At 39.3% G+C, this 11,216-nt stretch overlaps 2 protein-coding genes across 2 annotated transcripts; one reads left to right on the top strand and one right to left on the bottom strand.

The window, feature by feature from the left end:
* The first annotated feature begins 1,880 nt into the window (after positions 1-1,880).
* On the top strand, positions 1,881-7,199 carry lamtor1 (late endosomal/lysosomal adaptor, MAPK and MTOR activator 1). The gene is made up of 5 exons (XM_088428245.1): positions 1,881-2,131; positions 4,341-4,483; positions 4,563-4,640; positions 5,595-5,718; positions 5,872-7,199. The coding sequence occupies exons 1-5, from the start codon at positions 2,090-2,092 to the stop codon at positions 5,962-5,964; spliced, it is 480 nt and encodes a 159-aa protein (XP_088284371.1). The 5' UTR covers positions 1,881-2,089; the 3' UTR covers positions 5,965-7,199.
* A 263-nt stretch (positions 7,200-7,462) lies between these two features.
* On the bottom strand, positions 7,463-11,036 carry lrrc51 (leucine rich repeat containing 51). Its single transcript, XM_088428244.1, has 5 exons — positions 10,949-11,036; positions 10,646-10,710; positions 9,694-9,899; positions 9,466-9,614; positions 7,463-9,076 (listed from the first exon to the last, which is right to left on the bottom strand). The coding sequence occupies exons 2-5, from the start codon at positions 10,701-10,703 to the stop codon at positions 8,941-8,943; spliced, it is 549 nt and encodes a 182-aa protein (XP_088284370.1). The 5' UTR covers positions 10,704-10,710; positions 10,949-11,036; the 3' UTR covers positions 7,463-8,940.
* Between the last annotated feature and the right edge of the window lie 180 nt (positions 11,037-11,216).

The following is an 11,216-nucleotide window of genomic DNA, read 5'->3' on the forward strand; positions in this document are numbered from 1 at the left end:
AGAGGAATGCTCACACCTGCAGCTAAAAAAAAACGACCGAGACTCTCCTTAGGCTTACATTTAAATGCAAGAAATGAAAAGTGCAAAATTTATACAGTATTACGCTTGCCTCGTCTTGTTCTTGCAGACTCAATGTCATGTGACATCCCACCTTGTGGAATTTCTATCCCCTCCCATTCCTAAGGTGTCTCATCTATCTATATCTATATATTATGTATCCCTCTCTCTATATATTTCTCTCTAGACTATGCCTATTTTAAATTAAAAAAAAAATCTATACAACCATCCAACCATCCGTCCGTCCATCCATCCATCCATCCATCCATCCATCCATCCATCCATCCATCCATCCATCCATCCATCCATCCATCTATCTAGACATAGATATACACCCATATATAATATTCCCATAAATTGATGAATAAAATTCATGTCATGCGTATGGGCTGTCTTTCTTTCTTTATTTTTATTTAAAGTAGGCATCGAGTAAATCATTTTACACTGTACCTGTAGAGAATAAGAGTGCACATAAACTTAAAACTTAAATGTAAATTTTACCTTTGTATTTTCCGGTGCAACACTGCCAGATTGTGCCACTTTGGGAGGCATGGCGCCGGTTAAAAAGAAAGTGCTTGAAAAAGAACTGGTACCCATTTTAGTACCCATTTAACGGAGTCTTTTCTTATAACGGATGGATTTTTCTACGTCAGTGACGCCAACGGGCGTCACATATCTTTGCAAAAGGGAGACTAAACAGTTGACGCAAAAGGAGCGGCGTATGGTGGCTAACCAGAGATACAATAAACATGGATTCAGACGTGAACGTAAAATTGTGCATCGACTTTGTCGCTATAGCGGATGTTTAAAATCGGTCGGCACATGATGATGGAATGTAGTATTGATAACATATGAGAATATCTAAGCATTGGAAAACACGAATCTACATTTAAAAATCTCGTTATTATAAATACATAAATATTGTAATTTTAGTGTTTTAATATTTATCACAACAGCTAATTTACGTACAAACGCTAAAAGCAGGTGATTCCTACTTTGTGTTAATTTGTCCACTCCTTTATTCTAAATTTATATGTGTATATTTGTAATTAAAAAACATGCATTGCGTTTTTCTGCTTTTTGGAAACACGGCGTGATAAATGTGTTGCCACTTCGCTAAATGCACTATCTCTATAAGTAGTAGTGTCCAAAAAATTGCTAAAATGACAGAACTGCACTCGACATTCCTCGTTTTACCAGTTTGGAAGAAGTTGGAACTTTATTTTAAGAGCATCAAAATGAAAACAGTTTATGTGAGAAAGACGACCTCAAGTGGACAATAATAATAATACACTACCACACTCGGCAGCAACAGCTCAATCACGACCGCCTTTGCAAAGGTCATATGACTAGTCAGAAAATCCGGTGAACCCCGAGCAACTGTGATGTCATTTTCAGGCGACAGCAAGTGGCAAAATGCCCCTCCTTGGAAAGAGATAAAAACGGGTGTTTTTTGCTGCTTAGTTCATTTTCCACAAACGCAATATCAATTGGAATGCTGTGTTTGGACTTGGGGGAACGTATAGAACATATTGTAAAATATTGAAATGACTTTCCCAATAAAACTAAGATAATTTGTACGTTGTTTTGTATTTCAATGGTGTGTATTAAAAAAAAAAAAGAGTCAAACTAATCAGGAGACAACCCATGATGTAGAACTCTTAAAAATAGTTTTTGACCCCTATTTATTTCTTGAACCAACTTTTCCCAAATTATATGATTCAATGCAGTACAATAACAAGAATTTTTTTAAATTAAAAAACATCGTTGGCCTTTCATCTGCGCAGTGACGTCACTCATAGGAAGTGACGTCATTGTTGTTGCATGGGCAGAGCAGCTGTCATGTGATAGCTGTCTGCTGGTGGAGCTTTCTGAGGAGCTGCTGCAATCGACAGTAGCTTGCCGAAAGTCTCCAATCCTTTTTTGATGAAGTCCAAATAACCCCCAAGTTGATTTTTATGTTTGTTGGCGCGGACAAACACGGCTGCTTTCTGCGGAAAAACCGGGAAGCCGGAGTGTACCGGACGCTGCCATGGGCTGCTGCTACAGCAGCGACAACGAGTCCGCAGACCAGGTAGCTAGCCGCTCAGCTTGCTAAAAGTAGCTCCATAGTTTTTTTTTTTGTTTGTTTTTTTTTTGCGATCTTCCGTGCAGGACTCCCGTACGTATAAACTTGGGGATTTCGGGGTGTGTGTGTTTAAAACACAGTTATTGTGCTATTTGTGATTTTAAACCACATATAGCATGCGGAGTGACGGCCTAGCTCAGGCAATGTTTGCATTTGCACACGGTGGAAATGAGAACTGCTGAAAGTAGACAAGGAAGCTGTCACGAGTTGCTTGGCTATCTTAATAGCTAAGTGAAGCTGATCTCAGTGACCATTGATTGACGACTTCTGTCTTGTAAAGCACCTATTTGTCACAAGATAAGTTAAAGTTCCTTATTTTGTTGTGTGGTGTGACTCAATGTCTTCCGCTAATTCCGTTTGAGGAAACAAACATGCCTGTTCATTCATTATAGTCTCAACGGCGTCATTCCTTTTTCCATCTTAAAATTTGGAAGTTAGCCATTAGCGGAAGCAAAAGTAGCAAGGTTAATATAGTTTGGGTTACGGTTGCGTGGGTTTTAATAGTTTTTACAGCAGATTTAATTATGTTTGTGAAACGTTTAGTTTTTAAGTATGGTGTATGGTTATGTGTCCAATCCAAGATTGAAAAAGGTAAAGACTAAAAAAGGTCATTACTAATTAAATGCAAAGAAGGGTACAAATTCAAAAGAAATCCGTCTCAATATTCTAATTTTCTCATATAAAATCAGCTTTTTGAAAATGTTAGCGAAACACCTTAAGAAGATAGGAAACTATTTTACCCATTTTAATCATTGGAAAGTTTATATTTTGCAGATAGCTAATTTAATAGTTAAACTATTTTAATGCACAGTTAATAGCTTTAAAACAAACAACATCATGTGATCGAGGCTTCTGTAACAAGCATCATGGTATAGTGTTTTCTATGTTTGGTCATGTGATGTAGGCAAGATGAGCTGTAATTTGTTGTTACCTGACCCTTGAGCATTTGATGTCATGTTTTCTCAAAAGCAAGTGAAAAATGTACATTAAAAGTAATTGAATTGTCAAATGAACTAGAGACAACATATGAACTTTTTACTTTGGAAATTGATAAATAAGGTCAGTGCCCCTTTAAGTAATGTAAACTCAGAAAAAAAATCATTAAAATGTATTGTGTAATAACAACTCAGCTAAAGACTATAAAGAAATCCCTCCATCAATTTTCTACTGCTTCCGGGTCTGGATCACAGGGGCAGCACCTTCAGCAGTGAAACCCACACTTACCTCTCTGCACCCACCTCATCCAGCTGCTCCGGAGAGATCCCCATCGTTCCGAGGCAAACCAAATATCATAGTCTCTCCAGCTTGTCCTGGGATATCCCTGGAAGCTCCTCCCGGTGGGACATGCCCAAAACATCTCCCCCGAGAGCTGTCCAGGAGGCATCCCAACAAGATGCCCGAGCCACCTCAACTGGCTCCTCTCAAAGCGGAGGAGCTGCGGCTCGACAGAGTTCCTTGCGGATGACCAAGCTTTTCACCCTATCTCCAAGGGAGAGCCCAGACATCCTGCGGAAGAAACCCATTTCAGCTGCTCGTATCCAGGATCTTGTTCCTTTAGTCACCACCCACAGCTTGCACATAGGTGAGGGTAGGAACATAGATGACCAATAAATGAGAGATTTGCCTTTGGACTCAGCCTCTTCTCTACGACAAAAGACACCTGTCGATCTCCCCCTCCATTCTGACTGGTACCAGAAGCCAAGCTGTGTGTGGAGGCAAGTCCAATGTCCAGTCAGGTCTTTCTGCTTCGCACACCAAATCAGGCTATTTCTCTGCCAGAAAGGTGACATTCCATGTCCCTAGAGACACCTTCTGCACCAGGTGATCAAATCAAGTTTCCCGCAGCTGAGCGCTGCCCAGTTCGCACTGCACCTTACCCCTATAGCCCCTCCCACAGCTGGTGAGCCAGTGGGAAATAAAAAGAAAATCTCAATTCTAAATTTACTGACTAATTTATTCAGCATGAAATCTGAGCTTATAACATGTAACAGGAATATACTAACAGGAATGGAGCAAAAAACATAACACACTGATTTAACATGGCACATTGATGGAGAATCTCTGGTTTAGGTGAAAGTAAACATTGCATCTGGAAGGTCCAGGTAACAGCTTAAGAGCATATAATGAATATTATTTATTTATTTTATGATTGAAGGATAATGAACGTAAGCCGTTGATCACCCATCCGAACCCTGTCAGCAAACCCCCAAATGGCACGGACTGGGTCACTCCTACGGTCCCCTCAGCCCGAACAGATGAACAGGCCCTGCTCACATCCATCCTCACCAAAACGGCACAGTAAGATTGTGGTTTACCAAACAGTTGACTCAGTCATATAAGCAATTAAGTCACTAAAAGTTCTCGTTTGTTGTGCAAGGAACATCATCGATGTGTCGGCTGCTGACTCCGTCATGATGGAGCCGCATGAATATATGGACAGAGCTCGGCAATACAGGTACACCTGGAATCCTTTTTTCTTTGTTGGGAGGTAGTTTATGCGGTACTCAAAAAAAGTACCACTACTAAGACTAACTACACTGATATGATTTAATACAGGGGTCCTCCACCACTGGCCCGCAGCCCGGTACCTGTCTGCGGATCAGCTGGTACCGGGCTGCTTTGTGACTTTGGAACTACAGAACACACATTTGAGTCAGGCTGTTTTTTAAAAAATTGAATAGTAAGAATAGCAACTGTCTGGCTGTTAGCGTCACGCATCCTGTCACTTACATCTACAGTATTAAACTGCCTTTGAAAAGTAATCCCAACTGCTCTCACAAGCCGATATAGAGCACTGCTAGCTAGTAGCTAATTTATGCTCGAGGCTGCGCTAAACCCTAGCAAAGGGGGGCATACAAAAAATGTCAACGTGATTAAGTTGTTTTTTTAGAACACTGAACTGGGTTGTTTGTGACGAAAGACGCGGTTCGTGATTCACTGCGTAAGCAACAGTTTGTGCGGGTTTAAGTAAGCAATTGCTGGGAACAACTTCAAAATAAAAAAACCTTTGTGTCAACATGAAAGCGTTCATGTTCATGCATTATTTTGGTATAGTAGTTTATTTTGAAGGCTCACCACATTCGGTGGTGTATTTTACTGTCATGCAGAGCAGTACAGAGCAATCTCCCGTGTACTCCATTGCTCATAAAAAACGGTCAAAAGAAAAAAAGAACATGTGCTGCGCTGAGACGGGAAATCTCATGGTGTTGTAATCCTGCAAGATGTTGTACGAGATCTTGTCCCATCCCTCAAGTCACTGGGAATAGCAAATAGACTTATCCAACGAATTGCTTCCTCCACTCCACAAGTGGTGACCATATTTCTAACCACTATAATGGACATAAGATAACATTTTTAAGCAAGGGCAAAATGTTTGTGAAATGCATGTTTTTGTTTTTTCTCCTTTCAGTACAAAGCTTGCTGTATTGAGCAGCAGTATGCCCCAAAGTAGAACCCTGGCTCTCCCATCCCTCACTAGCCAGCCCCACCAAGTGCTCGCCAGTGACCTGGTGCCATACTCGGATGTTCAGCAGGTAGTCATACTCATTTGTATTTTGATATCTGTTAAGTAAGTTCTTTCTGGTATGTGCCATAGTTTTGAAATGCTGCACCCAATTGAATGTGAAGTCAAAAACAAATCTGAGATTGCTTTTCTTAAGTCCTCCTCATCTGCTTTTTGCTTTCAGGTGTCCAAGATAGCGGCATATGCCTTCAGTGCAATCTCTCAAATCAAAGTGGATGCTAAAGAAGAACTTGTGGTCCAGTTTGCTATTCCTTGATCCGATAACTCTGGCCTGCATATCGCTCCTCCCATTGGTCAAGTCGGTCCTTGTCACTCCTGCAACCTCACCTTTCTTTCCAACCATTTATCGCCTCGTCTTTTGCTTTTTGGCTATGGTTCAAAATGCAACGTAGACACAGACAACGCGACGTAGCACCACATCTTGTCACACTGTACAAAATGGATGGTCAAGTGAGAAGTTGTTCTGCCATAGAAAACCAGTGGATCTGTCAACTCACATCGTCATAATTGGCTTCCCCTCAGTCACATCTTAAAACAAAATAAAATGTGCAAGTACTGTCATTGATCTTGCTAGCGGTTCTTTATTATAACTAATTCACGTTTGTTTAGGGTTATGCATTTCAGATATCCATCCAAGGAATTGGAAGGTATTACTTTCAACAAAATAGTAAAAACAGTCACAGTATTGGTAACCATTTGATTTTGACAGCACATTGCTCAGTACTTGAATTTCTGCGAGCTTAATTGACTGGCCAATATTTTGTCTGTTTCCCCTGGTGAGGATGCAATAGGTTTCACGACACTGAAGTGTGATATAGATTCTAATCCCATAAAACCTGTATAGCACTGGAGGCCTACGGTTCGGGGAGGTGGGGTGGGTCCTATGCGGGGTATAGGAAAAGATGTGTATTATTTTTTGCCTTCTTTGTACAGAATTTTTTTGGCTAATTCTAAAGCTGAAGATGATTGTAGAAGGTGTTTTGTGGAAACTTCACAATTGGCTGTGAGGACAACCATTTTTATGAAATCTAACAATACTTTGGGGGCTGTTTGTCAGCTTTCAAACCAAGCTTTTTGCTGCCGATTGTAATATGAGTGATTTGTTTGTATTAATCAAAAATTACCCATTGTAGCAGTGTGGGGAAAGCGTTAACAATCCATAGCACCACAGCAAGATCAAAAGATTCAAGAGCTTTTTGAGATTATTTATTTTGTTTTTACACATACTGCTCTTTAGAGGAGAGTGTAAGAAAATGTGCAGGGAGCACAGTGAGACGCTCTAAAGGGATCTCGTGCAAGGCTGTGATTATTTGAGCTCCCTGTCTGAGCTTTTTGCAATGGGTTTTTGGCTTTTTTTTCCCAGTTTTTGTTTTGTTCCTCTGAAATGTAATACTACCTGAATTATATTTGTAATATCTTAGGCTAGTACCAAAAAATATGACTTTTTTTTCGTTTGTTTCTTTATTAATTCATTAAAACCTTTCAACAGCTGTTGTGTTTTGATGTAGTTTTCATTGGATTATATGTTACAAATGTCTTCAAACCTAAACTGGATCAAATGTGTTGGTGAATTGGACTTCAATCACTATAAATGTTAACTTAGTCTTTTGCCTGGGTTGCTACTGTGGTGCCAGATAGTACCAAGGCTCACTCCTGAAGAAAGTCCATTGTAGAGCATAGCAGATGAGTGATTTCTAAACAATAACAAAAAATGTTTCAAGTGAAACTAACAAATGAAGAATATGAGGAAAAGCTCAACAATTGGAAACTTTATTAGAAAATGGAAGAAGTATAGCTACTACCTTCTCCTGCCTGAACAAGCCAGGTTCTACTCGTGCCTGGACCTGACACTGATAACTGACAATCTCCCTTGGAGTAGGGCTCCATGCAAAATCTCACCCAGTGAGGTGCAAATGATCCTCAGAACTTTGAGGAAGCAGCCCAGAACTGCACGGTGGGGACTAGTCAATGATTTGAAGACAGCTGGGATCACAGTCACTAAGATGACAATGTGTAACACTCCGTTAGCATGAGGTGAAGTCCTGCATTGCTTAAAAAATACTCCCAACAACACAAACATCATGTACAGGCCCGTCTGAAATTTGCTGAAGACCATCTGGATGATATAGTGGACTGGGAGACTGTGATGTCAGATGAGACCGAAATGGAACTTTTTGGTTTTCCATGTTTGGAGTAGAATGCTAAAGAATGCCGAGTTGCATCCCAAGAGAACCATACCTACTGTGAAGAATGGGGATGCAAACATAATTCTTTGGTGATGATTTTCTGCAAAAGGGACTGGAAGACTGGGCCGTATCAATGGCAAGATGAATGGGACCATGTATTGTGAGGTTTTACACAAAACCTTCCCTTGGTCAGAGAATTGTATTTAAAACATGGCTGTGTCTTCCGGCATGGTAACGAGCCAAAGAACGACCGGAACAGTTTCACCTCTTTCATTCCTGAACAAGTCTACACTCCAGAGAATTTAACCTTTGCTGGCTGCCCAATACTTATAGACCACCCGTTTTCACCGATAAATTGTTCAAAAATCTTACAAAGTGGATTTTCTGTTTTGTTTCTTTTTTTTTTTCCAAAATATTCTTGTGTCTATAATGTGCACATTTTGGATTTTTTGATGACTTAAAAGTTTTTGAAGGGCGTTTGTCTACTAATTTGAAAAATATTGACAGTCTTATAAAAAAGCATCCTTTATTTTTGAGAAACTTTGATTACACCTTGTAGGTAATATTTGGAGCGTGACCCCAACTATAAATGACGGAACACTGAATACATTATGGTAACTGCTTAGTGCGTTCATGGATTTTTTTTTATTTAGAAAGAAGCTTGATAAAAGCTTTACAGAGTAACTCAACTATTATTTAGAATGACCATAATTCGACTACCTTCCTGGACAAGGCTGCCAGAAAGAGAAGTGACGGATAATATGAATGGCAACCACAGAAATAACTCCTCGGTTAAAGCAGAGGTAAACACAAATGATAAATCAGATAATTGCACATATTAAAACGATTAAAAATCAATTACTCATTCTGAAATGCATGTAAAAATATCAAATACAAGTACATTTTGGGATCTGAAAAACATAAAAATCAAGTATGACTCTGTGGATGAGAACAATGTGAAAATCGTGAATGTATACGTGACAATTTTTGTGACAAATAACCCACCCTATATTTTACATATTTCAATGAAGGTCTTGTGATTATGGTCAATGAACTGTTTCCTTCTTTTGTTTGCCTGGATTGTGACTGTGATGCCATATCTGTGCCAAGGCTCGCTCCTGAGGGGTCACAACACTGAAGTCCATCGTCTTTAAGTCACGCAGAGTAGATATCACGTGATTCCTTGACAAAAATAAATAAATAAATCATTAAGTTGTCATGTAAAAGTACATTGACTTAACAGACTTCCTGTCCATGACATATTCCAAAAAATTACAAGAGGTTTCTGTTTTTGTTTTTTTTAAAGAATAAAATACTGTACTGACAATGTTGGAGCAGCAGCCAAGATTTTCATTTAGATGTTTGTAGCAAGGTTACACAAAAACATGCTTGCCAGTACTGGTTGGTATGCTTTTTCCTCACATAGGTTCACAACACAAGCTAAAAAAAATATCCCATACTGTAAGTATATAATATTCTTTGAAAGAACGTACAGTAATATGTAACATGTTCTAATTGGTTTTAAATTAAACCACAAAAAGGAAAAGATTACATATTAATTTATTCGTAACCTGTAGGACTTGTTTGCTTCAATGACGTTTCCATGGAGGGTAATGGTGTGTAGATGTAAAAGACTTTGTAGCTTGTCTACCTCTGAAAGAGTAAATATACGGTTGCCATGAAGATATAAAACCCGCAGTTGGGGCAGCTCACACAAAACCTAGAACACACAAGTGCAAAGCTTGTCCAGTATTTCATATGCAAAAGCCAGCCAAGGAACATATGTAAAAAGAGCTCACTCTGTCTATACTTGTGATTTGGTTGAACGAAAGGTCCAGCCAGGCAAGCAGTGATGGTTCAGACAGGAAATGGTTGATGGTCTTGTGAAGGTCATAGAGGTTTGTAATATGATTGTTATTAAGACGAAGGGAGACACTTTGGAACTTTCCTGCCGAGTTTCTCTTTGAAGGCCGCAGACCTCTGTTTGGTTCTTCTGACAGTGCATCTGAAATGTGGACAATTAACTTCAGTGAGAGTCATTGCTGAAATTGCTTACTTTAATCAATTGCTGAAAATGCATCAAAATGCAAATGAACTTAGTTGACAATAGAAAAAATTGGGGTCTAGAATGTCTTTTGGGGAATTGGGGTGGTAAATGGGAAATACAAAGAGAATAAAAGATAATTTACACCCATTAAGCATAAAATATTGTAGGTGTTCTTAAAATTGGTTAGTAACATCTCACTCATTATAAGAGGTTAAAATGTTGATGGATGGATGGATGGTTTTGCCGGAGGAAAAAGGCAAGCTCATTAGAAAGTTGTTAAAGGGACGGTGTGTAACATTTAGACCGTTTTTCATTAAATATGAATAAATTAAATGATTGTAAATTTCAAAAACTTGCAAATGAATGTGTTCTTAATGACCAGCAGTATGTTTTTAAATATAATCACCGGCCTAGTTATCATTAAATGAAATTACATGGGGGTGGCACTTCTCCGGAAGCTGCCATGTTTGTCATAGCTACGGACAATGGTAAATGCCGCACCCGCAGCACCTCCTGCAGTCCGTAATGAAAAACGGTCGAAATCTTACACACTATCCCTTTAAGCATAAAAAAGAATCACCTCCATCCCAGACAAAGATCACGGAACTCGGAAGACGGAAAATGGAAGAACTACCCCTAGCCCACAGTAGGAATGTTCTAAAAAGCTTAAAATATGACGAAAATAAAGATGATAAATATTCTACCTGCTAAGTTGCCGATAGCTTTAAAAGATAAATCCACTGGAGGTCCATGCATCATCATCTCTCACCTGGAACGACACAGACACAACATTGTAAAGTCACAGACCAGATCTACAGGTTTACTCACGTGGAGTGGAAAACTACCCTGGTTATATTTACGATCAATGCAGTTTAAAAAAAAATCACCCGCATACACACACACATGACATCTCGCATACAAGTGAAAATCAACACAATCTATTCCCTGGCTAAGAGTTTAGTATCGTGAAGTCTGCAGCATGTCATCTTTGTGGGACGCTTACTTACAGAAGTCAATAGTTTGTTTCCATGGTAATACCCCGGGTGTTTAACGACTGGCTGTCTAAATTTGAAAAAAAACAAAAAAAAAAACAGGCCAACGCTCCAGAAATGCTGTCATTCTAGCCAATCACAGCTGTTTACATTGACACGTGATCTTACGAAATCTCATTGGTGTACACAAGCAGCTTCTTAACAGTAGAAGAAGAAGCAGAAGGCTCGTGATTGGTTGGTTTGGTTATAAAATAGTTTTTAAAATTTGTTTTGTTTTTTTACT

Source organism: Hippichthys cyanospilos, chromosome 11, assembly GCF_059441005.1.
Source record: "Hippichthys cyanospilos isolate Australia breed blue-spotted pipefish chromosome 11, RoL_Hcya_1.0, whole genome shotgun sequence".
In the NCBI taxonomy this organism is placed as follows: domain Eukaryota; kingdom Metazoa; phylum Chordata; class Actinopteri; order Syngnathiformes; family Syngnathidae; genus Hippichthys; species Hippichthys cyanospilos.

What these genes read in the sequence shown, in the direction of transcription:
- lamtor1 (XM_088428245.1), top strand. Translation starts at nt 2,090, where the DNA reads ATGGGCTGCTGCTACAGCAGCGACAACGAGTCCGCAGACCAG. An exon ending in ATCCTCACCAAAACGGCACA is followed by an intron (nt 4,484 to 4,562) that starts GTAAGATTGTGG and finishes TTGTTGTGCAAG; the next exon opens with GAACATCATCGATGTGTCGG. An exon ending in CATACTCGGATGTTCAGCAG is followed by an intron (nt 5,719 to 5,871) that starts GTAGTCATACTC and finishes TTTTGCTTTCAG; the next exon opens with GTGTCCAAGATAGCGGCATA.
- lrrc51 (XM_088428244.1), bottom strand. Translation starts at nt 10,703, where the DNA reads ATGATGATGCATGGACCTCCAGTGGATTTATCTTTTAAAGCTATCGGC. An exon ending in AAATCACAAGTATAGACAGA is followed by an intron (nt 9,615 to 9,693) that starts GTGAGCTCTTTT and finishes TGTGTGTTCTAG; the next exon opens with GTTTTGTGTGAGCTGCCCCA. An exon ending in GAAGCAAACAAGTCCTACAG is followed by an intron (nt 9,077 to 9,465) that starts GTTACGAATAAA and finishes ATTTTTGTCAAG; the next exon opens with GAATCACGTGATATCTACTC.